This window comes from Protomyctophum bolini (genome assembly GCF_963924005.1).
Source record: "Protomyctophum bolini genome assembly, chromosome: 6".
NCBI lineage: Eukaryota > Metazoa > Chordata > Actinopteri > Myctophiformes > Myctophidae > Protomyctophum > Protomyctophum bolini.
The window spans coordinates 32,466,579-32,490,489 of NC_137867.1; the positions used below are offsets into that span (position 1 = coordinate 32,466,579).

Below are 23,911 nucleotides of genomic sequence, written 5' to 3' on the forward strand. Positions count from 1 at the left end.
GGAAAGTGCCTGCCCACTACTGCAGATTGTGGATCCGGCTTTGTCAATTGTTGATACAATTGGCCTGTTTTCCGGGGTAAAAAATTAAGTCAATTCTTGGATTATCTTTATTGCAAAAAGAAATTACAACACATTTACTTGAAATCAAGGCCCATCCAGAATCCGAATAGTTAAATGCATTTTATTGGCTTTCAGTCAAGACTAAGGGCCGATTCATACTCCTATTTTAGACCCGAATAAAAGTCGGTTCGGCGCTGTAGAGCCTACAATTTGACGTCATTTGAGGTTCGGGGGGGGGCGGGTACCGTCCTATTCGGTGCTACTGAAAATATCTGACAAGCCAAAATCATTTCGGCACTACAGCGCCGAAACAGCGGTAAAATAGGAGTATGAATCGGCCCTAAGAAAGGGGCTTTATACAAAATACTAACCCCTAAATATGGATTCATGTTTTTCCATAACACTGGAAAGAAGTGTTTTATTTTGTTTGTTGCACAAACCACCTGCAAATGCTAAGTATTCAGCTGACTCAAGAATCAATGTGCATTATACCCAATATTAACACAAATTCTGATTGGGCCTTTATGGACAGCTGTTCACGAATCACGACATGGTACATTGAAAGGTACATTACAAGAATTTATCTTGTATTTTTTTCTGGACTGGTGTACAAGAAAAGCATTATCTAAACTCATTAAACAAAACACTCATAGAAAATGTTATAACCACAGCCTAAGAAGGTAATGGCTTACTTGGACAACAATACAGGAAACTGGTTTAATATCTACAGTAAGAACATCTACTGATCCCACTTGAGACTGACATGAGGGTCATCAGATTACAGGCTAGTCTGAGTCGCTGTCTCCGCTTTCAGCCTCCTTCACGTCCGCGCTGAATTTGTACTCCTGGTCACAACCCATGTAGGCATCACTCATGAAGTACAGAGTGTAGTTGTGAACGCCCATCACCGGTGCTACAAAGTCCAGCTTGACCTACAGGACATCAAGAAATTACGTTACACTTTTGAATATCCTCAACTATGCAATATAACGTACACCATCTCTATCATTAGCATTATTAGGGATGCCCAATATTGACTTTTTGGCCTATAACTATTTATTACAGGGTCATATCGACCAATATCAATCAATACCACTTTCCAACGGTAGGGTTTACTGTAGACCCGTTTGTTATGCCAGATGTTTGGTGCATTTCTAAAAAGCACTGCTTCATAATGAACTGATTCATTATGCCTAATATACACCACTGTGAACAAAGGCCAGATTTAAATAACCATAAACGATAACCAGCGCAAAGGAACACCTACTCAAAACAAAGATTACAGCTGTGTTTTTGTCCCAGAGCACAGCAGACTCGGTGGCTAGGCTAGCCACTAGTTTCTTGGGACATAAAAAAAAATCTTAGCTTTAAGGGTAACGTCATAAATGCAGGCGTGCATTTATGACGATAAAGAACACACTCGTGTAATATCGCTTAAGCAACAAATGGTACAACCTCCTAAGTGGATGTGATTGACTGACCTTTGCTTTCTGCTGAAGCGTCAGCCTCTTGATAGAGATGAGGCTATTGGACTTGGGGTCACCAATAACCACCCACCAGCCCTCCTCCCGTTTCTGAAAGAACACAAACAATTGTCATTAATAAAATGTTTTACTTATAGAAAAGGTTTTGGTTAACAATCACAGCCATTTCAATGATAACATACCTGGGGGAAGAGAGGCGCAATAACAGGTCCAGTAACCTCCTCCTCTCTTTCCAATTGAACCAGTACCAGAACTGGACTTCCACTGTGAATAAAGATGAAATAATTGACGCTTTACCAACTGTCTTTTCTAAACTGTGTACTCATACATTTATAAATTACTCATTTGCATTACATTTTACACCTGCCATTGAAACATGCCATTTATTAGATTCCTCTAAAATGTTTATCATGTACGCATGGTAATGACACAAAAACAAAACATTACTATAACTAATAACTATTATGGAGATGCTAAACCATATTTAACCACTTTAACTGTGGTGTACCACTACCAATGTCATGTTTGATATAAATAAATAAAATACAATGATCAGAATTTTGTCTTTTGTCTGTGGTGAAGAAGCTAAAGTACCTCTTGATGTTGTCTTTCTCTACCACTTCATATGATAGTTCAATGTTGGGGTAGCGGTTACTGAAGCGAGCCACATCAGCCATCTGGGCATCGGAGAGCTGAAGCAGGGCAGTGCGCTCTTCATCCTCCATTTCCATGATGTCAAAGATGCTCTCTACACCCTAATGAAGAGACAAAGAAGGTTAAGCGGTCAGCTTCCATGCAATTCAGGTTCTCATCCACAACTCGTTTATTCTGATCCAATCCAGGCCATTTTGAACATCAGTGGAACCATCTAAACATTTATTTTATTTTTAATATAGCCAAAACATTACCAGAATGCTGTGCATGCAAGTATCAATGTTGCACTTTAAGTCCCTGAATTGAAGCAATGCATTGATTTTTCTTTTATGTTTTATTACCTTATCTGTGCAGCGCTTGATGTGCTCAGATGTGAAGAATGGCAGTTGTTTGAGGTAGGAGTCCTTCGACCACATGGCTTGGGTCACCATCTGTGCCAACTCCATGGCAGCCAGCGCAGGACTCAGCCAGCCGTTACTGGACAGTACATCTACACAGGCTTGGATCAGACGCACCGCCTACAAACAGCACAGATGAAATACAGTTTACAGTACATACAAATAAATGGATAAATCAATTCAAAAACACTATTGGGTCGCGTGCAACAATTCCGAAAATCCAAGAGGCTGCAACCTCCTGTCACCAACCCCAGTTAAAAAATATTCTCTGTTGCTGTGTAGAATCACTAATCTCTGAAGACAGATTCAGAGCTCTGTCCGCAGCAGAATCTGTCGGCAGCGTTATGCATGTTAGGAATGTAAAAACACACATACAACCAAACGGGCCAACATCCTGTCATCCACATTCTATTGAGCACTGCCCCTGATAAATTCAAAGGAAAAAAACGGATGCCGTTTTCCCTTTTTTGCTGATGGATTTCCAGATTGCTAGTCTACAAATTAACTGGCACATCTTTTTTTTAAGGCTTCTAGGTTGAAACAACAAAGTTACTAGCACAAGAACAAAAGGAATGTGTGCAGGTTCTTGTACTTAAATATTTGCATCTCATGATTACTCTGGAATTGTATTTTTGCATTTCACACTTGAACAGCCATATGTTTTTTGTCATTCACCTTGCTCAGGATCTCTTCTGTGTCTGACTGGAGTTCTGCACTCAGCTGCATCCTGGACAGGTGGGCCTGCAGCAGCAAGTTGGTCTTCACGTGGGGGTCGTTGAACTTGGCGTTGTTCAGTTTGTGGGGCACCTTCTGGGCCAGCTGAAATATAACAAATGTCCAAACTACAAAGTTAGTGTTGACTTAAAATTGGTACCCATGTTTGGTGTCATGTGAATGCAAAGTGAGATGTCACGTCTGACATTTAGTCAGCGTAGCGTGTTGTTCACCTGTCGGAGAAGTGCGTCCTCGTGGTGTCTGATGGGGATGTTGTTGTACTCGGCAGCATTGGAGATGATCTCAATCAACCCACGGATCTTTGTTTTGGCGTTCAAGGACATGCTGAACAGCTCTGCAAAGCACACCAAGAAATAACGTAAGTATGTACAATATGGAGATAAACAGGAAATATTACACTAGCCTGGCAGCTAATAAGATCAGTTATACAGGGAGTGCTGTGGATATTAATTGTTGCCACAAACCAATGGTGGTGTAGTTGATGTAGTAGTAGGCAGCGATCATGCCCAAGTTGAGAGGAGCTACGTCCATTTCGTCCTCAATGCTGATACATTTGGACTGCTCCAAATCATGCAGTGTGTTCTCCACCAACTCTGACAGATGGTCTGACAAGTGACGATGAGACATGCCTGAAGACAGAGAGAAGAAAAGAAAGCTCAATCAATATCGGACATTTCACTTTTCTTCGGGATCGGCAGTTATCTAGGCTATTTGTCAATGTCTTTTGAAAAAGTATAATAAACAAAACAAAAACTTTATCCTGTACTTGTTCGAACGTTGTAAGCCATTTACAACTGCAGCAGCTGATGCGCTTCTGTGCCTCATTAAATATTCTCCATAGCAAGAGTCATATTTGGTGGACAGACTACTTAGTCAGCTACTGGTGCACCCCAGACTAAATTACATCTCCCTTTATATGTTCGGATGTGCAGTGTCTTTATTCTTTATTCATATCCCCATTAACTTCCTGGTTGTCTCACCCTGAAGGTTGTAGTAGTTGGGGTTCTGAGTCATGCGGCGGTAGAGGAATGTCCAGGTCAGGTAGTCCACAGCATCCTGCTTGTTCTCCACCGTCTTGGTGACGATCTCAGCATTGAAGTGGTCATGGAGGCAGTGGTCAAGGTGAGACTCCACTGGCAGCGGCTCATAAAGGAACTTCTTGAAGAAATCCTGTCAGGAAGGCCAAAAAGAGTGGATCTTTACAAATGAAAATTCATTGTGTATTTTGTACATTCATTGTTCGCTGTCAGGCATTTGAGCCCATGTAGTACACACAACCACTTGAATATCAGGTCGCCCGAATAAAAGGTTTTATACTCATAAGAGTTACATTGTTACATTTGAAACTAATCTCAAATGTCGTGAGACGTATTTGGAAGTTTCTATTACTTAGGGGAAACATGGCCACGTCCTTTGATGGTAATAACCAGGAAACCAAAAAGGACATGCATCTGCGACCTCACACTTTTTGGTGCAGGTACAAGACGATGTCAGACAGCATATTTTTGTTTTTTACATATTTCTGTCTGCCGACAATGTCTTACAAAACATCAACATTAAGAGATAAAGAATAGGAATGAGAGAGAAAGATATAGAAATTGATATAAGATGAGAAAACGGTGTTACCTTCTTGGAGCCCTGACACATGATGACACAGCGCCCCTCATCATCCAGCATTGGTCTGTTGGCTTTGCCCACCATCTGAAGGACATCATAGATGGGATAGTCCACATATCTGCACACAGGAGGGGGAATGTCACCGTATGCTACACACAATATAAAAGAGTTATTTCATACGTGACCACTTTATGAAGCCAAAAAGACTATATAAGCTCATTAACCCATTTTAGGCGGGAACGCCTTTTGGTGTTGTTAGCATTACGTTATGCTTTAGCTATTTAAAAATAGCAGATCTAGAGCTCATAGCTCGTAGCGCGCCACCGAGTGGCGCGCTACGAGCTTGTAGGTCTGCTATTTTTGAAGAATCGTGAAAAGTGAGATGAAAGTGTTTGAGAACGACTGACATAGGAAAAACAGCTTTTTCAAGAAAACAGTCAGGATTTAGAAGACATTTTTAGAATCTGATCTCAGGTCAGAATGGGTTAAGCTGTGGGAAGACCTACGCATGGATTTTGCCGTTGTAGTACTGCGTGTCCATGACCACGACGAGGTGTGCGGCGATGTTGGTGCCCCAGCAGAGCGAACGGGACGCCACAACGACCTGAACGGCTCCTGTCAGAGAGAAGAGAACAGAGATGAGAAAGGATGTCAGAAACTATCATTAACCTTTCTCAAACTGTTTTCCAGGGGGTCCCCAGAAAATGAGGAACAGTTTATGTCCTTGACATGACAATGTTTGAGAACTACTGGTGTATAAGACTGTGGAGTCATACCTGAGTTGAACAGCTGTTCAACTATTTTGCGTTCGGTGGTGGACAGACCCTCGTGCAGGTAGCCCACACCGTTGGCCAGTGTTTCCTTCAGTGTGGCATCGGCCACCTTCTCCAAGAAGGGAGCCAGGTCCTTCTCAGTGCAATGCAAGAATCTAGACAAATATCATATTTAATTGCAGCATTGAATGTATTAACTGAAAACATACTGTAGTCTTATAGGCAATTCAATCCTAATTTATAGGCATGATTAGTACAGTTGTGACCAACCTCTGAGGGACAACGTCGGCGGCACAGAAGGTGAGGATGTCGATGGCGGTGAGGCGAGTCTGTCTGCGGGAGGGGACGAACACCACGGCTGGTTTGGAGGGGCTGTGCTTCATGATGGCGTGATACACTGGCTTAGCCATGGATAGCAGGCGAGTCTGAGTGTGGCTCACATTGAAACCCTGAGGAGTAGAAAGAACAGGTTTACATGAAAGAATTTGCCAATTCAGCTTTAGTGTGTTGCTTAATGGCAATTTGATAGGTCACATGGCTGCTGCAGGGATTTAACCATAACAGACACTGCCATAGAACGAAGCATAAACCAGACTTTAGTCGCACCTGGATGTGGAGCTCTAGAGGAACGGGTCTGACGTTGGGGTGGAAGTTGAAGGTGGCCGTGGTGCTGCAGCCCAGCCAGTGGGCCACGTCTTTGGCATTGGACAGAGACGAGCTGAGGGCCACGATGCGGATGGGACGTTCGATCTGGGAGGAGATGTACCTCATCCTGGAGCAGATCACCTCCAACACGGGCTAATGGACAGAGAATGGCACGTATTTTCTTAGGATTACTCGCCAATTTACAGAAGGATAAATGGATTTAGTCTCTTTGTAATTATTAGTAATTCCCTCCTCCTCGCACATCCGTAGAGCACAATCTTACCCCGTTCTCTCCACCAATGAGGTGTGTCTCGTCCACAACGAACAGGCTGACATTCTGAACGTTCTTCCTCTGCTTCCAGCGGCGAGACAGGATGTCCCACTTGTCAGGTGTACTGACGATGATGTCACCTTTCCCCAGAAGCTTCAGATCTGTGCTGGTCTCTCCAGTGAGCAGCACCACCTTCTTATTCAGGAGGTCCTGGAACTTCTGATGCCAGTCAACAAACACCTGTAGGATTTTAAAAAAAAAGGAAGAAAATATACAAGGAATGATGAACTGTGTTAAGTGTAACGGTAGCAGTCTACATAATGGAACGTTTCGATGTAGACAGACACCTAGTTTGGATGTGGGGATAAAACGGTTGCATAACTGGTGTTATAAAAACAGAGACACCAATTTGGTTTTGATAACAGCACGGCCTTCCTCCTCATCGCTGTTTCAATACCTGTTCAGCCAGAGCCTCCATGGGTGTGATGTAGACACAGCGGCCCTCTGGGTTGTGCAGCAGCATTCTCAGAATGGCAAACTCAGCGCAGATTGTCTTCCCACTGCCGGTGGGAGCTCCCACAAACACATTGTCGTCACTGTTGTACACCGCGTTGAACACTGGAGGAAAATACACAATATTGCACGGAAGTAAGAGTGCAACTCTTCACTGTCATTCAGGAGAAGGTACAGTTTGTCTATCAGGGTCATGATAGAGACGCAAAATCATATTAAAAATGTTATGTTAAAAGGTGTATTTTTGGGGTTAGGGTTACCTTGTGTCTGGATGGGGTTGAAGAAAGGGAACTTGTTCTGGTAGAGCGTCTCAAAGGCAGAGTTCCGGAGAGCAGTCACAGGCAGCGGCTGCAGGTCCAGCAGCTCAGTGGGCGGTGGGTACTTCTCTGGTAGGATCAGGTGACGGAAAGACACTGGAAGCTGAGTCTCACAGGCTGAGAACAAAAAAGGTTTGCAGATTACAATTAATGATATATGGCCAAAGGCAGGGTATGACTAATTCTCTCCCAAATCAGTCTCAAATCTGCGGTATCAGACATAAAACATTGCTTCTACCTAGTACTGAGAAAGGTCCTAAACAACTAACAATGTTAACGATCTTAAAGTGACTTTTGTAAGTCAATACTCACAAAGCCAGCGGTCTGAAGCCACACGGATGAAGTACTGTGGTGGCAGAGGCTCGAACACCGGAACGAAGAACGTGACCAGATGTTCGTCCTGGGCGTACTTGGCTTTGAGCAGGAAGTACTCGTGGTGGAGGATGACCTCACTGTCCACATCCTCAACCAGTATCCAGAAGGCCTCTGAGGATCCATGGATCTAAGGAGGCAAGAGGGTGTCAGCAACTCAGCATTCCAGGAACAATCAACGAGATCCATTACCCAACGCTATTAAATGTCCCTTGAACTAATCTGCTGAGGATTTGAACTTTTGACCATCACCGTTTATTACTTGCTGGTGACCTAGGAAGCTCCAGCTTATTGAACTAATTTGAAATACATCATGATAAAATGTATTATATAAACCGCAATATATATAACTAGGTTTGTAACAGACCTTGTCATCCCACTGGAAGTCAGGAGTGATGGTCAGCTCCACTTTGAGTGTGGAGCGGGTGATGGGCTGCAGATGAACAGCCAAGTCCAGTTTGGGGAATTGGTGAACATATTTGTGGATCGTCTTCCCCATTTTTGGCATACGGATCAGCTCACCTTAAGACAAAAAGCCTTAGTTAGCATATCAATTTATATTGAAGACAGAAGTCAACTGTTGAATAAGTACTGAACTGGCAAATGCATCTGCGTGTGCGCGCACGCCCGTGTGTGCGTGTATGTGTGTGTAAAGGGAGGAGGGCAAAACTCACCAATTTCATTGTGGTTGAGGTCATACAGCCGCTCAAAGGGGAAGTTTTTCTTCTCGATCTTCTTGATTACCTCCTCAGGCAGTTTCTTGAACTGCCGCAAAGGGGACATGGACTGCCACCTGTGCGCAACAGGACCACGTCAAAACTTACAAAAGCATATAGAACCAGCTTTGGCAACTAAAAGGATAGCATTGTGTTTGAATAAATAAATAAATAAAGGTAATGCAAAAGAGTGCCTCACATTCTCTTGTCAATCATCTTGCAGAGATTCATGGTCTTGTCGGTGAGCTGAGCCCAGCCTCTGTTCAGCACAATCTCAAATATGGCCCTCATCAGTCTTCCAGCGCTCTGAAAAGACAAAAGATATTGTTAGCATCCAACTGTCGTTAGTGAATAGTGAATATAGGTACTACAGGTCCAGCCTTACCTGTGTGACATACACCATGTCGGCCATGAGAGCAAAGCCCTCCAGTTTGAGCTGAGAGATGTAAGCTTGGAGCAGGACATTGATCTGCAATAATACAGTAAGAATGGTTGAGTGCTTTATGATAATATACGATGGGAATACACTTGCATAGAGGACAAGAATTACGGTACATTTAAAAAGCTATTATAAGACTGAGCATGAGATCTTATTTCACCACAATTCAATTCATAAAATGCCAGCAAAACAGTAATAGTTTCATTGCCGTGGACTGGAGCTATTACTTATCACCAGTTTTCTCTTCGTACTGAAATTGGGAACTGGTCATGATCTTATGCCTGCACAGCTTGGTGGGAACATTGCCAATCACAAGCAATACCTTGGCGCTAGGCTCCTCAATGCTTTCCTTCACTGGAATAGGAACCCTTTCCAGCAGCTTTTGAAGTTCCAACTTCTCTTCCTGAAACACAGTAATAATAATAAAGGTTACTACTACAGTGTTTTATGTCATGTTTACATCTACCAAATAAAAACCCACATTGATGGTACCATACCTCTCGAACAGTGATATTCCTAAACTCAGAGGAGAGTGAGAAAACACGGAAGAGCTCAATCTCACTAAGCGTCGGCTTCAGCAGCTGGTTGTACGTTTGAATGGAGTCGTGGGTGATGTAGAAGTGGCTGGCGATACGACCCAGGTCTGTAACCTTTAAAATATGACAAAGTCTAGTTGATTATTAATCCATGAATTCATTATTGGTACCATGATCCCATAAACAATAAATCCATCTAAAATGGTGTTGGGTTGTGAAATGCGGTTAATGCGGTTACCTGGAAGCTGCCGGTCCTCTTGTCATACTTGATGAGGCTGTTCTTGTCCAGGATGTTGGCTGCTGTGTGCACCAGGTCCAACCTGCGTCTCTCCAGCAGGGGGTCTGAGCTGCGGTCATCATGGGAAACCCCATACAGGGTGGGGTTGCGGAGCATGCGCACATATAGGTAGGTGTAGCCAAGCCAGTTCACTGCATCCTGACAATGAAAGAAGAATATGTTAACACAGTTAAGAGGTCAGTGAAGAGAGAGGAAAAGAGAGGACAGAAGGGAGGCATGACATGCAACAAAGCTCCTGAGGTAGGAACCGTACCCAGAATGTCATAGTTGCATGACCAAAATACCTACTTTCTGAGCAGCCAGAATGCCCCAGTATTTGCTCAATTCAACTGCCGAAATATATACAGAGATATTGTACTTTTGACTTCTCTACATTTAGGAAGGGACTCTTAGGACCCAAACTTACAAAAATACATTATGAATTAACCACCAATGCCCAATTTCAAATAATATAGTGAAAATATCCCATCTACAAGTGTGACGGGTTGTGGTCTTGTAGATCTGATATTTACTACCGGTATTTTTAAATTTCAGAACTTTCTTTACATTTTGGTCTGTTGTTCTAATTTTCAAAATAAAAAACTGCATTGATTTATAAATGAAATGTACCTCAGAATTTCTACTTTTTGAATAGTGGAGTATTTACTGAAGTATATACTTTGTCGACCACAGACTCACCTTGGCATTCTGCACATTGCCTAGCACTATCTCGGCGTTGAGCATGTCTGCCAGTTTGGCCACCATTTGGCTCTCTATAGGCAGCTGCTGGTTCAGCAGAGACAGGTAGTACTGCAGCTCTCCGTGGGACGTGATCAGGATACCCTCTCCTTTGGTGTCATACTGGGGACGGCCGGCTCGACCAAGCATCTGAAACAAAGAAAGTAGCATTTATTTACAGTACTGATATACAAAAACTTGCAGCCAAAGCAAGATTTTACTTTGAAAGTTTTAGAATCCAGTAGGATTACAGCCAATTACAATTTAGCAGACACTCTAGACAATCTAAAGAAACACAAGGCAGTCACTCAGGGTAAGTGGGGTCAAGTGATTAGATTAGAGTGCTAAGAAAACGGTCACTAGGACAGCAAGTAAAAAAACATACCTTACATAGATAATATGAAGAAAAAGAAAATAATACCAGTAGCGAATAAGCATAAAGTGACACTTTAAAGACAAGTGCTACAAGATTAGGTCTACTCAGACTGACCTGTAGAATATCCAGAGCTCCCAGTTCTGTCCACCTGCCTTTCTCAGGGCTGTACACCTGGGTGCCTTTGATAATGACTGTGTGTGCTGGCAGGTTGACACCCCAGGCCAGAGTGGCCGTGGACACCAGCACCTGGATGTGCCGGTCAGCAAAGAGATCCTCCACCAGGGTTCGGTCCACTCTGGTCATCCCAGCATGATGTATAGCGAAGCCATAGGGCAAAAGGTCCTTCAGTTCGAGATTCTAGATTCAAGAGCAAGGATATGCATCAGAATAACCATCCTGAACTGCCATTTAAGGTGTAATATTCTTATATTACTTTACTTTAGTGTCTGCATGTTACAACAAGAATAGTTCCTGATATTTTAAGACAGAAATATAATAATCATTTACAAACTAAACTTGGGAGAAAATACAAGCCTGTATGACCAGACAGATTTTAAACTCAGGATTCAGTCAAGACTTAGTCAATACTTTTAAAGCCATGACATTTGAGTAACCTGAAAACTTTTCCAAGATATGCTGGAAATCTTCCGTTAGATGGATCTCACCTTGCACTGCTCTGCCTCAGTCCTCAACACCTCTGTGGATGCTGAACCCTCTCTGAGGAAAAGTCCCAAGGTGTCTTTCTCCAGACACATGTCTCTGATTGCTCTGGCAGTCTTTCCCGTTTCCTTCCTGGAGTGGACGAATACCAGTACCTGGGAGAAGGTCAGATGTTTTGTGAGACACCCTGCTCCGACATACAGCTGCATCTCAACACAGAGGTCAGCACTAACACTGGAATGGTTAGAGGTTTTCAGGAGTCCCTTTGGATAAAAGTATCAAACTAAGAGCCTATAGTATGTCATCTACCTTGAGGGTGCATACTGTAGGTTAGGTAGGCCTCACCTGGTTCTTTCCGGCATGCTCCATGATCTTTTCATAGACGATCTCATTCATGATCTGGAAACGTTTTATGGCCTTCTTCTCTGTGATGCCAACATACGTTTGCTCCAAGGGCACAGGACGGAAACTACACGGGAAGAAAAGGCAGGCATTAGATTTGTGCCCACACCTCGGCAACACAAACACACTAGTGTGTCAATAAAGCAGGTATGTGTTCTGTAAGCCTGATTTGATCTAACCTGTTGTCAAAGTAGAATAGGCCCTTGGCGGGGTCCACGCGGAGGCAGGTGGCCACGTCCTCGTAGTTGGGCAGTGTGGCGCTGAGGCCCAGCAGTCGTACATCCTCCTGGGTCAGCTCCACGTTGCGGATGGTCCTTGCCACCAGGGACTCCAGGACGGGTCCACGGTCATCATGGAGCAAGTGGATTTCATCCTGTTAATAATAACAGTTTTAGGTTTAGTTTAATTTATTTATATGTAAACAATAGTACCAAAAAAATGGTAATGACCAATGTATTTTAATACTTTCTACTGGGTCTTCTCGGTCTGTGCAAGATGTGTTCAACACTTACAATGATGATCAGGCGCACTAGTTGGGTATAGGTGCGCTCTCCACCTTTACGGGTGATGATGTCCCATTTCTCTGGGGTGCAGACGATAATCTGAGTGGCATTAATCTCTTCTTTACAAAGCTGGTGGTCCCCCGTCAGTTCAGAGACTGTGATGCCATAACTTGCCAAGCGCTGGGTATCAGGGGGAAATAAATACATGGAACACATGAATTACATGTTATATTAAATAAGAATATATGACCCAAGCAGGAAAAAGAGGAAGAAAAAACCCCACCTCCAGCATGTTATCATTTTCAGATCTAACGGTTGGTAGAGGCTCACCTTGCTAAAGCTTCCAACCATCTCCTGTACCAGCGAGCGCATGGGTGCAATGTAGATGATCTTGAAGTCATCCAAGTTGATGGTTCCATCCAGGTTGATGTGCTTTCCGATTTCCCTAAGCATGGCCATTAGGGCTACATTAGTCTTACCCGCTCCCTGCAGTCAAGGAATACAATACACAGGGGTCAGGCAATGTAAGGGGATGCACGATAACATTACTACTATGATCTAGATCTATACTAAATATTCATCAGGTTAGATTCACATTTGCTCCCCTGAAAACAAAATGCAATTATCTTTTTACGGAAGTAAGCTTTCTCACCGTAGGTGCGCACACCAAGAGATTCTCATCCGTCTCCATGGCGGTCTTGAACAACTTGCTCTGGATACGGTTCAGGGTTTTGAATCCTTCAAACCCAGCCTGTGCATACTTGGGAAGCTTCTCAATGGGAAGAAGCACCTAATAAAAGCATATCAATATGATGCACTTAGACACAAGCAATCATTTATTGGCCTGGCTCCTAATGATATTTTAACACTGATCAATTTATATTTTGCTCATGTTTGATGCAGGACACCATTGAACAAAATAATTAAGTTATGCAGAGAGAGAGAGTATATATGTAAAATGCTGCATTAGCAGGCCTTAGTATATAAACGTTTATGTCCCATATAAACCATTATACAAACCTCATCATCACCAAAGGGTTTGGGTTTGAGAGCAGGAACGTGAACTTCTTCATAACCTTTGCGCTGCTTACGGAAGGAGCCATCGGGCAGCTGACACCTTTTGTTGGCCATGAAGTGGCTTCCCTGGGTGAAAGCCAGGTCCTCCAGGTCCAATAGCTGTCGAGGGGCCATTGACTGCAGGACAAGAAAGGAAAACCATCATGACAGGTTTTTGACAGGAAATGCACATTTCAGACCTGGCAACCCAGCTGTCAGCTCGATGGCGCCGTACTATGGCGACACGCTCAGAGTAGCTCTCATCTTATTGTTTGTCTTCATGTTTTATGTCTCTGTCTCTTCGTGCACTCTTGTTTATGACCGTAAGACATTACTGGACATAAGATTGGATGTTCCCAGCGATTGGAAGCCGCGGTATTTACCGAGAGAACTTTACAACAACAACAACAATAGCAACGCGGATACCCCGCCACGGAGCAGCAACAAACACAGACGGGGTAAGAGAGGTGGCGTCCTAGTGAGGTTACGAGGACGACCTACCAGACCCCCGATCCCCAGTATGCTGCTCGCTAATGTTCAGTCTCTCGATGAGAACAAGCTGGATGACCTCCACAGCCGCTTACGTTCACAGCGGGATATAAAGAACTGCTGTGTGTTTTGCTTCACAGAGTCGTGGTTGAGCTCAAACACACCCGACAGGGCGATACAACCGGAGGGGTTTTCCGTGTTCCGCACTGACCGTTCCAGGACGGTCACGGGCAAGTCAAAGGGAGGTGGTGTTTGTTTCCTCATTAATGACACTTGGTGCACCGATGTGGTTATTGCCTCACAGTACTGCTCGCCAGTACTAGAACATCTGACATTAAGATGCAGACCTTTCTATCTCCCCAGGGAGTTCCCCTGTGTATTGCTAACGGCTGTTTACATTCCGCCAGAAGTCAAGGCAGCCGAGGCGTTGGATGAGCTGTATGGCGTCATTAGCAAACAGGAGAATTTACACCCGGAGGCCGTATCAATTGTGGCGGGGGACTTTAACCACTGTAACATGAAAACTGTGTTACCAAAGTACTACCAACATGTCAAATGCCCAACCAGAGGGAATAAAACTCTCGATCACTGTTATTCCACCATCAAGGCTGCTTATAGAGCGCTACCGCGCCCTCACTTTGGGAAATCCGACCACCTGGCCGTGCTTCTACTCCCTGCCTTTAAGCAGAAGGTGAAGTGTGAGCAGCCCACAGTGAGATCGGTACAGTGCTGGTCCACAGATCACGCTACCAAACTCCAGGGCTGTCTTGATGCGACAGATTGGACCATTTTCAAGGACTCTGCCACGAGTCTGGATGAATATGCGGATTCTGTCGGCGACTACGTCAAGTTCTGTGTGGATATCTGCATTCCAGTACGTTCCGTTCGCTCCTATCCCAACCAGAAGCCATGGATTAACAATGACATACGCATCAAATTGAGGGAGCGCACCATCGCTTTCAAATCCGGGGATGTCGATCTCTACAAGCGATCCAGGTACGAACTGAGAAAGGCTATCAAAGCCGCAAAGAGACAGTACAGGGACAAATTAGAACTCAACTACAGCGGCTGCGACTCGCGGCGAATGTGGAGCGGACTACAGGCGGTTACGGGCTATAAACCCAAGTCAGGTAATATCACTGACACCTCCGCGTCTTTACCGGACGAGCTGAATAACTTTTTTGCCCGCTTCGAGGCTCACAACACGGACCCAGCTACGGCGCAGAGCGCACCTGAGGTGGTGGACCTGCAGGTGGCGCAGAGGACTGTGAGTAAAGCGTTTCAAAAAGTTAATGCTCATAAAGCTGCAGGGCCAGATGGGATAGCCTGTCGTGTCCTTAAGACATGCTATAACCAGCTGTCATGGGTCTATACAGACATATTTAACCTATCCCTGTCATTGTGCGTGGTGCCATTGTGTTTTAAAAAAACAATAATTGTACCCATTGCCAAGAAAAAACCTGTTACCTGTCTCAATGATTACCGACCTGTTGCTTTGACATCTGTTCTCATGAAATGTCTGGAGAAAATGGTTATCTCTTATATCAAGAGCATCATTCCCGCTACTATTGATCCCCTACAGTTTGCTTACTGTTCAAATAGATCTGTGGACGACGCAATCTCTCTTGCTTTGCACACTGCCCTGGTACATCTAGAAAAGAAAAGCTCTTATGTCAGACTACTGTTCATAGACTATAGTTCCGCATTTAACACTATTGTACCATCTAAATTAGTGTTGAAACTCAGTGGCCTTGGTGTGGGCAGCTCCATCTGTAAATGGCTATTCGATTTTCTGACGGGTAGGCCCCAGTGTGTGCGCATAGGAGAGAGAACCTCATCCACAATTCTCACCAGAACGGGTGCGCCCCAAGGCTGCTGCCTCAGTCCTCTGCTGTACAGCTTGTTTACTTTTGATTGTGTCGCCAGATATGAGAATAACATCATAATTAAATTTGCGGATGATACCACAGTGATCGGACTGGTAACCGACGGTGATGAGAGGGCCTATAGGAGGGAGATAGAGGATCTAACTCTATGGTGCGATAATAACAACCTCTCACTCAACACCAATAAGACCAAAGAAATCATTGTAGACTTTAGGAAGTCCAAAGGTATCCACACCCCCATTTCCATCAAAGGGTCATCTGTCGACATAGTTGATAACTTTAAATTCCTGGGCATACACATCACAGACACATTTACATGGTCACTCAACAACGAGTACATCCTCAAGAAGGCGCAGCAGCGACTGTACTTTCTGAGGCGCCTTAAAAAATTTGGCTTAAGTACTAAAGGTCTAGTGAATTTTTATCGATGTATAATCGAAAGTGTCTTAACTGGCTGCATCACAGTGTGGTACGGTAACACGACCGCTCAGGATTGCAACAGGTTGCAGAGGACCATTAAAACAGCAGCTAAAATCATCGGCACTACAGAATTACCCAGTCTCCATAACATATACACCACGCGCTGTATGAAAAAAGCCCATAACATCATGGAAGACACCAGCCACCCCGCAAATACCCTGTTCAAACTACTCCCTTCCAAAAAACGCTACCAGAGCATCAAATCTCGTACCACCCGTCTCAGTAACAGTTTTTACCCCCAGGCAGTCAGGCTGCTGAACAGCTGACCTCGAACTGTATTGCACTTCATTTCACTTGCACTTTCTTTTCCTGTTTTTCGTCTTTTTGTTGTCCTGTGTATGTAAGATTGTGAGTGCTCTGAGCAAAACAAATTTCATTGTATGTATACTCTGTATTTATACAAATGACAAATAAACCTGAACCTGAACCTGAACCTGAACATGTTGCGTCTGTACAACATAGAACAACATTTGCCGCTTGTACTTACATAAAGACAAACCATCTTGATTTGTGATATTTTACCAATTTTAGAAACCCAAGTAATGTGTGTGTGTGTGTGTGTGTGTACATATTTTGAACAAACAAAACAAAACCTGTCAAAAAACATGATATATGGGGAATGTGTGCAAATTAATATTCACCTCTCCATGATCAATATCCATTGATTCCAAGTCGTCTACACGAGACTTTCTCACTCTCTCCCTGCGGGATCTCTCCTCCTGAAAATACAAAAAAGACCACATATTATAGAGATGCAGCTGAGCAAACTGTTTAATTTACATGATGAATATCAAATATTTCTTGCTCCACATTATCTGGCTTACCCGAATAATGTCTTCCTTCTCAGTCTCTTGCAGTTGGTAAAGAATCTTTGACAATTCTTGATCAGCCTCCATCTTTCCAGTGATGCGTTCCTTCTCTGCCTCACTCTGAGCACTGGCCAACATGGTACAATACTGGACTGTAGTGTAGAAGAAGAAATCTCAGGTTTCATTCACTATACACATATCATAAGGCATACAGGATCCCACAGCCCAGAAGCAACAGCCTATACTTAATCAAAGGACATACTCATGCGGCGATGCTGGCGGAGGATTTTAATGAAGTCAAAGGTGTTGAAGCCCAGCAATAACACCAGCTGGTTTTCACATTCTCTATCGTCACTGGCAGTCTGAGAAATGTAGAGACAGAGGTCATTTCAGCAGAGATCTCAAGGGCTATCCATCTGTTCATCACAGCAACAACTAACGGACAGATAGATAGAAATACCTTGAGGATATCCAAGACCTCGTCAGCCTTCTTTTGTGAGACAATAGCATCATCATAAAATCGACTCAGCTGGCGCTGAAGCCAGAAAGCATCGATGTCACGGGGGTGTAGGTCCTTTTTCTTAGCATTCATAACATCACCTGTGACACCAAGCTAGAGGGTACAGAGAAAGATGAATTACTTTAGTAGTTGAGAAAAATGTGTTTGCATGATGATTACCCACACTTCTCTGTGCAGGAATGAGTGAATACACCACTTACATTGGCTGTAAGGGTGCAGCCGCCGTCTGCCTCTTCTCCCTCACTTTCCTCATCAGAGTGTTCATCTCGCACTTCCCCAAACTGGTCCTCATCTCCCTCCTTTAAATGGAAAAGCAAAATGTAAAGACATTTGAACTTACATTCAACATGTGCATTGGCTTGTATGTGAGGATCAGAGGTCCTGGCTGACACAGAAGTGAGAACAGAAATTCTTGGACCAAGCAACTTACCTCCTCATCAGACTCAAATTGCACATTCACACCATACGTTTCATCAATATTGTCATCTGTGGAAAAAAGATATATAAATATTAGTAAATCATTAAAATGCAATGCTTGTTCTGTGTGTATTAGACTGGGACTGTAGGAACGGAGACATACTCTCTTTGGAAGATTGTGAATGTCAAACATAACACAGTCATAGTAGCAGATGAGTATACAATAATCTGTCTCATTTTGACTGTATTAATGTACCTTCCAGCTTCCATGAAAATTTGAATTTTATATAATTTTGCTGCAATACTAACTTTCATGTCGTATCTGGGATCTGAACCCAGGTCCCAACATTAGTACTCCTGAGCTAACAAAGACATAAATAGCTTTTTGAGCTTCATAAAAAACAAAAGTTATGGATTGCATAATTTACTGAGTAAAATGTCAAATAGTTTCTGCTGAAAGTATATGGGAAAATGTTTCTCCCCTTGCCTTTGACTTAATGTGCCTGTAGTGCTATTTGGGAAGCATTTTTCACCACGTAGCTCTATATATCTTTGCTGTCGGGTGGACACCTTGTACTGTATGTCCAAAACCAATACTGTTCAGGTAACTTAGCTTGTAGATCGAATATTTTCACTACTTTTACGTGACATTCTTGCATGATGGTTTGTCGTGCATTCACTGACGAAAAAACAAGGTTTCTGCCCGACAGTGACAATATTATTAAAAGCTGGTACATACCCATGTTCTGTAGCTCCTTGTCACCCCCATAGTCAGAGATCTTCTTCCCCAGATTGACCAACACATGGTACCGTGTGTCATCAGCAGGCCCAAGAAGCTGTTCCACCTCACGGCGCCTCTCTTTATCCCTCATCTTGTCGTTCTTCAACACTGCCAGTACTTCATCAGCCGCACCGCACAAAATATCACGTGGCTAAAAAACAAAAAGACACAGAAAAACCTTCAACCTTTAATATATGTATGTATATATATATTTTGGCCAGCAATACCAGTTCATATGCTGGGGTATACAGGTGGGCATCATGGCATGTGTCTGACCTGATCTCCCAAGGCAGCCTGGATGAAACTGAGCAAGATCTCATAGGTCTCTCTGGTTTCTTTAGTTTTAGGCTTGTACACGATGCCCACCATCTCATCAATGCCTTCAGACAGCAGGGTGAAACCCTTCATCTTGTTGATATCATGCCTGTCCTCGTCTCTCTTTCGCCTCCTACATGGTTTAAACAGGATGGGGGGGTTAGGCATCATGTTCTCACAACAGAGGGGGAAAAAACATTATATGAGGTCTGTGTGTAACTGACTTTGCACGTCTTTCTTCCAGCATTTGAGGTTTGGTCCTCTGTGACTTGTCTCCCATCTTGGTTCCATCAAGCTTTCCCACCAGAGAGAGCACCTCTCCCGTGGGCTCATCTCGTCGTGTGCGGTCGATCAGAGAGCGATCAGCTTGCAACACCAAGTTGGAGTTCTGAAACGGAATGAAACCAGAGTCAAGCTTACTTCATGATTACTCCATCTTGCGAGCCTATGCGAGGGTGTTGTTGGTTAAAGGGCCACTTCACCCCTTTTGCAAGCAGATCTTATTTCAATGATGTTTGGGAGAAAATAAACACTTTCCTTGGGTTTTTGTGTGTATTACGTGTTTTTATATATTTTAGTATTTCAAAGTGCCAGTGATGTCATGGACACTGGTCTCACTTCCTTCCTGGACTACATGGTCTCAGTAAAGCGTTATTCATAGTCTGGATTTTCAGTGGTGAGGTGACCACCGAACTATAACATGACATCACAAGCCGCGGTAAAGAGCAAACCACCGCCACCGCCCTTCTCCGTTTTTACTCACCACCACCGCTCAACGTTATTTCAGCTCCGGTGGTCACCTCACCACCGAAAATCCAGACTATAGGCCGATTCATAGTAAAAACAGAGAGAAGGGCTGGAGCGGTGGTGGTGGTTTGCTCTTCACCGCGGCTCGTGACGTCATGTTGTAGTTCGGTGGTCACCTAACCACCGAAAATCCAGACTATGTATGAGCCTTATGAATGAGCCTTTCGACACTCGACAGCCCTCTCCCTCTCCACAAGGTGGTGAGTGCAGCAAAGCATTATGGTCATTGTAGTAATCCAGCAAGAAGTAAGACCAATGTGTCCATGACATCACAGACACTTTAAAATACTAAAATATCTAAAAACGCAAATTACCCTCATAAAAACCCCAGGAAAGTGTTTCTTGCCTCCCAAACACCATTAAAATAAGATCTGGTTGCAAAAGGGGTGAAGTGGCCATTTAATGCTTGCCTAAAAATAAATAAATTACGCTAAAAACACTTGTTGATCGGTTATTTAAATTATTAGGTCAGTGTGCGAGTGAGACACGGTCGTACGACGAAGTTTAACTAATGCTACACTTTTCGGCTAGGCTATTTCCTAGATCCTAGAAAACTACTACGACTATTCGTGTGATGCTAACCGCTAGCTAGTTCAGTCCAATAGATAATAATACAAACAATAACAACAATAGACATACGAAGTGCACACATTGTAACTGAGACTGAGATGTGTACTTACGGCTTTGTACTCATACTGCAGGCTACGCGCAGTAACATCCGCCATGGTGGAATAGTTCTAGATACGTTGCCCTGCCGCACTTTCACAGCAAACCGAACCGCGCCACAGGGTTTATCTCCGGCGTCTGTTGTCGGGGAGCGTGAGCCCCGTCGATCCTATCTAACTTAGTTGAAATTGATTCTAAAATGTGGTTTTGCGATCATTTCTTGTGCGTCTCCCATACGTTTGAATCGCACGATCACACGAGCAGCTCATCCACAACAAGTCGTCCCGACTCCCGTTGGCGTTTCCGCTTCCCCGTGGTAAAGGTCAGCGGAACGATATAACTCTATGGTGAGTACTATGGTACTAGCGCCCTCTATGCAAGTTATTGCAAAGTCTAGAATTAACATATTTGCAGTTATTTACAAATATTTCACATTCTAGCAGACGTGGCACAAACCTAAACTATAGCATACCAGCTTGACTTTGGATCACTAAAAGATTGCCTCTTACTAAAATAAAAGTGAGTGTACAGTAGTGGTTCTCATGCCTTTTCATATCAAGGACCCTAATATTGGCACCATGGATGGGACCCCCCAAAATCAATCTGTCTGTCTGTCTGTCTGTCTGTCTGTCTGTCTGCAGTATCAAACATTTTGGCATGCTGCCAGTAGAGCAGCATGCTTGATTGATTGATTGATTGATTGATTGATTGATTGATTGATTGATTGATAAACAGTTTGCTACAAAAAGGAAAAGAATGTACAGACTAAGTTTAATAGGAATACAACAATGCTAAAAGGATTGAAACCAAGAAAGCACAATGGCTTGTTTCAATTGGGGTCCTGTGTATTCAATTCATTGAAGTCAGGAAGTCTCTCCACCAGTCATTTGTCAAATCAGCCTCATGGTGGTACTATACCAGTCCACAGTACCTTTTGGCCTGTAACTAAAGAGGTTAACTCTATGTCATACAATCATAGATTATTTTCCCTGGCCAAACCTATTTCCATCAAACTAGATTTTCCACGCATTAGCATTTTCTCTTCAAAACATTTTATTTCTACTACTACAAATTGATGATACATAATGTCTCTGTACTTGTGATAAACATGTATGCTATCTTGCCCAAATTAATTGGGTTCCAATGTATTTTGATCACATATTGAGGGGCTTAACACAGTAGTAACACACCCTCCCCCCCTTTTTTAACTGTATGATCTGTATGACTAATTAACTGTGAATACAAATTTAAATCGATCAGTGTGTGTGTGTGTGTGTGTGTGTGTGTGTGTGTGTGTGTGTGTGTGCGCGCGCGCGCGCGCTCGTCATGCGTGCGTGTGTGTGTGATGACATCCGCCTACAAAAGAGATTCCCAGTTGTTCCAGAGGCAACCATACATTACAATAATAGAATGTCACATTATTCAGGTATGAACAATTCTCCCCCTGCAAAGCTGTCACAAAGCTGACTATTTTAACTTGAAGATGACTAATCGGCCTGTATGTCTCCCTAAATGTGAAGAACTAAAGGATAGTTCACTGGATATTGCTGAAAGTGTCACAGTGATGTTGAATTTACCCTCTATGTGAAATATGTTATGTAATAACATTGAACAAGTACCTGCCTTTGAAGGTATATGGATGTGCGCTTCCTTTGGTCCTCGTTATGTAATAACGTTGCTTTGCTTTGAATCCAGTTCATGCAAGACTTAATATTAGAAAACGTTTTATTGCCACAACAAAGCAAGAATGACCTCATGCATGTCTTCCATGTGGATCTCATAGCATGATAGCCATATATGAGTCATAGCTAATGACTAATGTCATAGCCTATGACATTAGTCATCTATTAGTTATAAATTACCTTACCATTTCTTTCTCAGGTGCATGTCCTGCTTTCCATAACAATAAGAAAACAATAAGAAACAATAAAACCAAAACCTATATGAAATAAAGTGCTGTCTATTCTCTCTTTAAAAACTGTTATTGTATTGTGTTGTTAAATTGTGATATGGACCTCCCTGTGTATGACATAAAGATTTAATTTAATTTATTAAAGCCTTGGCCACATAATTATGTACATAGATGGCAAGTTAACTGTAGCATACAAGTTATAAAGGTGGGTCAATGATTATACATTATGGTTATTACACTGATGGTTGGTTTTGTAGAGAACAGTGTTAGTTGAGAACTTGAGGACAGGGTAGATCAAATTCTACCAACTAAACTAACTAGGGTCATTAAGTTGAAGATATTCTGTTGATGAGGAAAACATTAATGATTCCATGTGTGGTTTTACGTTTTGCATGTAACTGGACAGTCAAAAAACATATTAAAGATGGGTGATTCCAAGGGTGAAAATTTCTACCTTACAACTGCCCCGAGAGAGAGGAGGCATGTCTCTCCCATCTTTAAGGGACTATTATCTACCAGCTCAGCTAAGACCCTTGGTATATTGGTGTAACCGACCCTACATTGCAAAATGGAAAAGCATAGAGTTATCCCTGATGGATATACCAATACAGTCACTATTGGTTGCACTGACAGAGATGTCTGTCAGTCTGAATGTTTCAGACAAGGAGTCAGTGGGTAAATGTATTGTTCAAAATATGGCTGGAATTGGCTAAACTTTTAAGTTGGCCAGCATATGGATACGGATATGGAGTGAATATGGGCTGTGTCTTTCCTGTTGTCAATGAATGTAAGGATTCCAAAATTAGATGGGTGATTCAATATTGAAGGGCATGGCATGATTTAAAGGAAGCTTAAAGAAATCACTTTACAACATTATGTAATATATGTCCATGGAGTCAAACGAGGTTATTGATGACGGATTGTTGACAGGCATGGCAGGATTTAAAGGTAAGGCAGATAAGGGACAACTTCTGATATTTACATATTGTTCCATATCTAAAAGACAAATATCTGTGTTCACAAAAGAGTTGTACAAGTTCATTGTGGACAGTCACATATAGTACCTAGGGGGCAACAGTTATGTCAACAGTTACTGTACTGTGTTCTCAGAAACCAAGTGTGTGTTTACTTTCATTACTATTTTTAGCTACTGCTTTTAGATGATTTTACAAATGTCTTCTAAATCCTTTCTTGAAAAACACATATTCTCAAATATTTTTATGTCAAGGACCCCCAAAAATATATGTAATTGGCTGCCGACCCCCATCTGAAAATATGTTGTTCCAG

At 42.9% G+C, this 23,911-nt stretch overlaps 1 protein-coding gene across 1 annotated transcript; it reads right to left on the reverse strand.

Annotated features, from left to right (window-relative positions):
• Positions 1 to 107: 107 nt before the first annotated feature.
• Positions 108 to 20,990, reverse strand: snrnp200 (small nuclear ribonucleoprotein 200 (U5)). Its single transcript, XM_080766762.1, has 44 exons — positions 20,727 to 20,990; positions 19,464 to 19,627; positions 19,201 to 19,372; positions 18,883 to 19,075; positions 18,157 to 18,212; positions 17,927 to 18,025; positions 17,667 to 17,819; positions 17,469 to 17,568; positions 17,222 to 17,358; positions 17,039 to 17,116; positions 13,507 to 13,680; positions 13,139 to 13,276; positions 12,817 to 12,972; positions 12,496 to 12,666; positions 12,163 to 12,356; positions 11,927 to 12,050; positions 11,587 to 11,736; positions 11,036 to 11,278; positions 10,507 to 10,695; positions 9,769 to 9,966; positions 9,492 to 9,644; positions 9,317 to 9,397; positions 8,941 to 9,024; positions 8,755 to 8,861; positions 8,514 to 8,632; positions 8,207 to 8,361; positions 7,780 to 7,969; positions 7,411 to 7,584; positions 7,095 to 7,255; positions 6,650 to 6,877; positions 6,328 to 6,519; positions 5,992 to 6,170; positions 5,725 to 5,876; positions 5,455 to 5,563; positions 4,958 to 5,066; positions 4,312 to 4,501; positions 3,796 to 3,960; positions 3,544 to 3,665; positions 3,272 to 3,415; positions 2,540 to 2,716; positions 2,139 to 2,299; positions 1,727 to 1,808; positions 1,542 to 1,634; positions 108 to 992 (listed from the first exon to the last, which is right to left on the reverse strand). The coding sequence occupies exons 1-44, from the start codon at positions 20,769 to 20,771 to the stop codon at positions 846 to 848; spliced, it is 6,408 nt and encodes a 2,135-aa protein (XP_080622888.1). The 5' UTR covers positions 20,772 to 20,990; the 3' UTR covers positions 108 to 845.
• Positions 20,991 to 23,911: the final 2,921 nt, after the last annotated feature.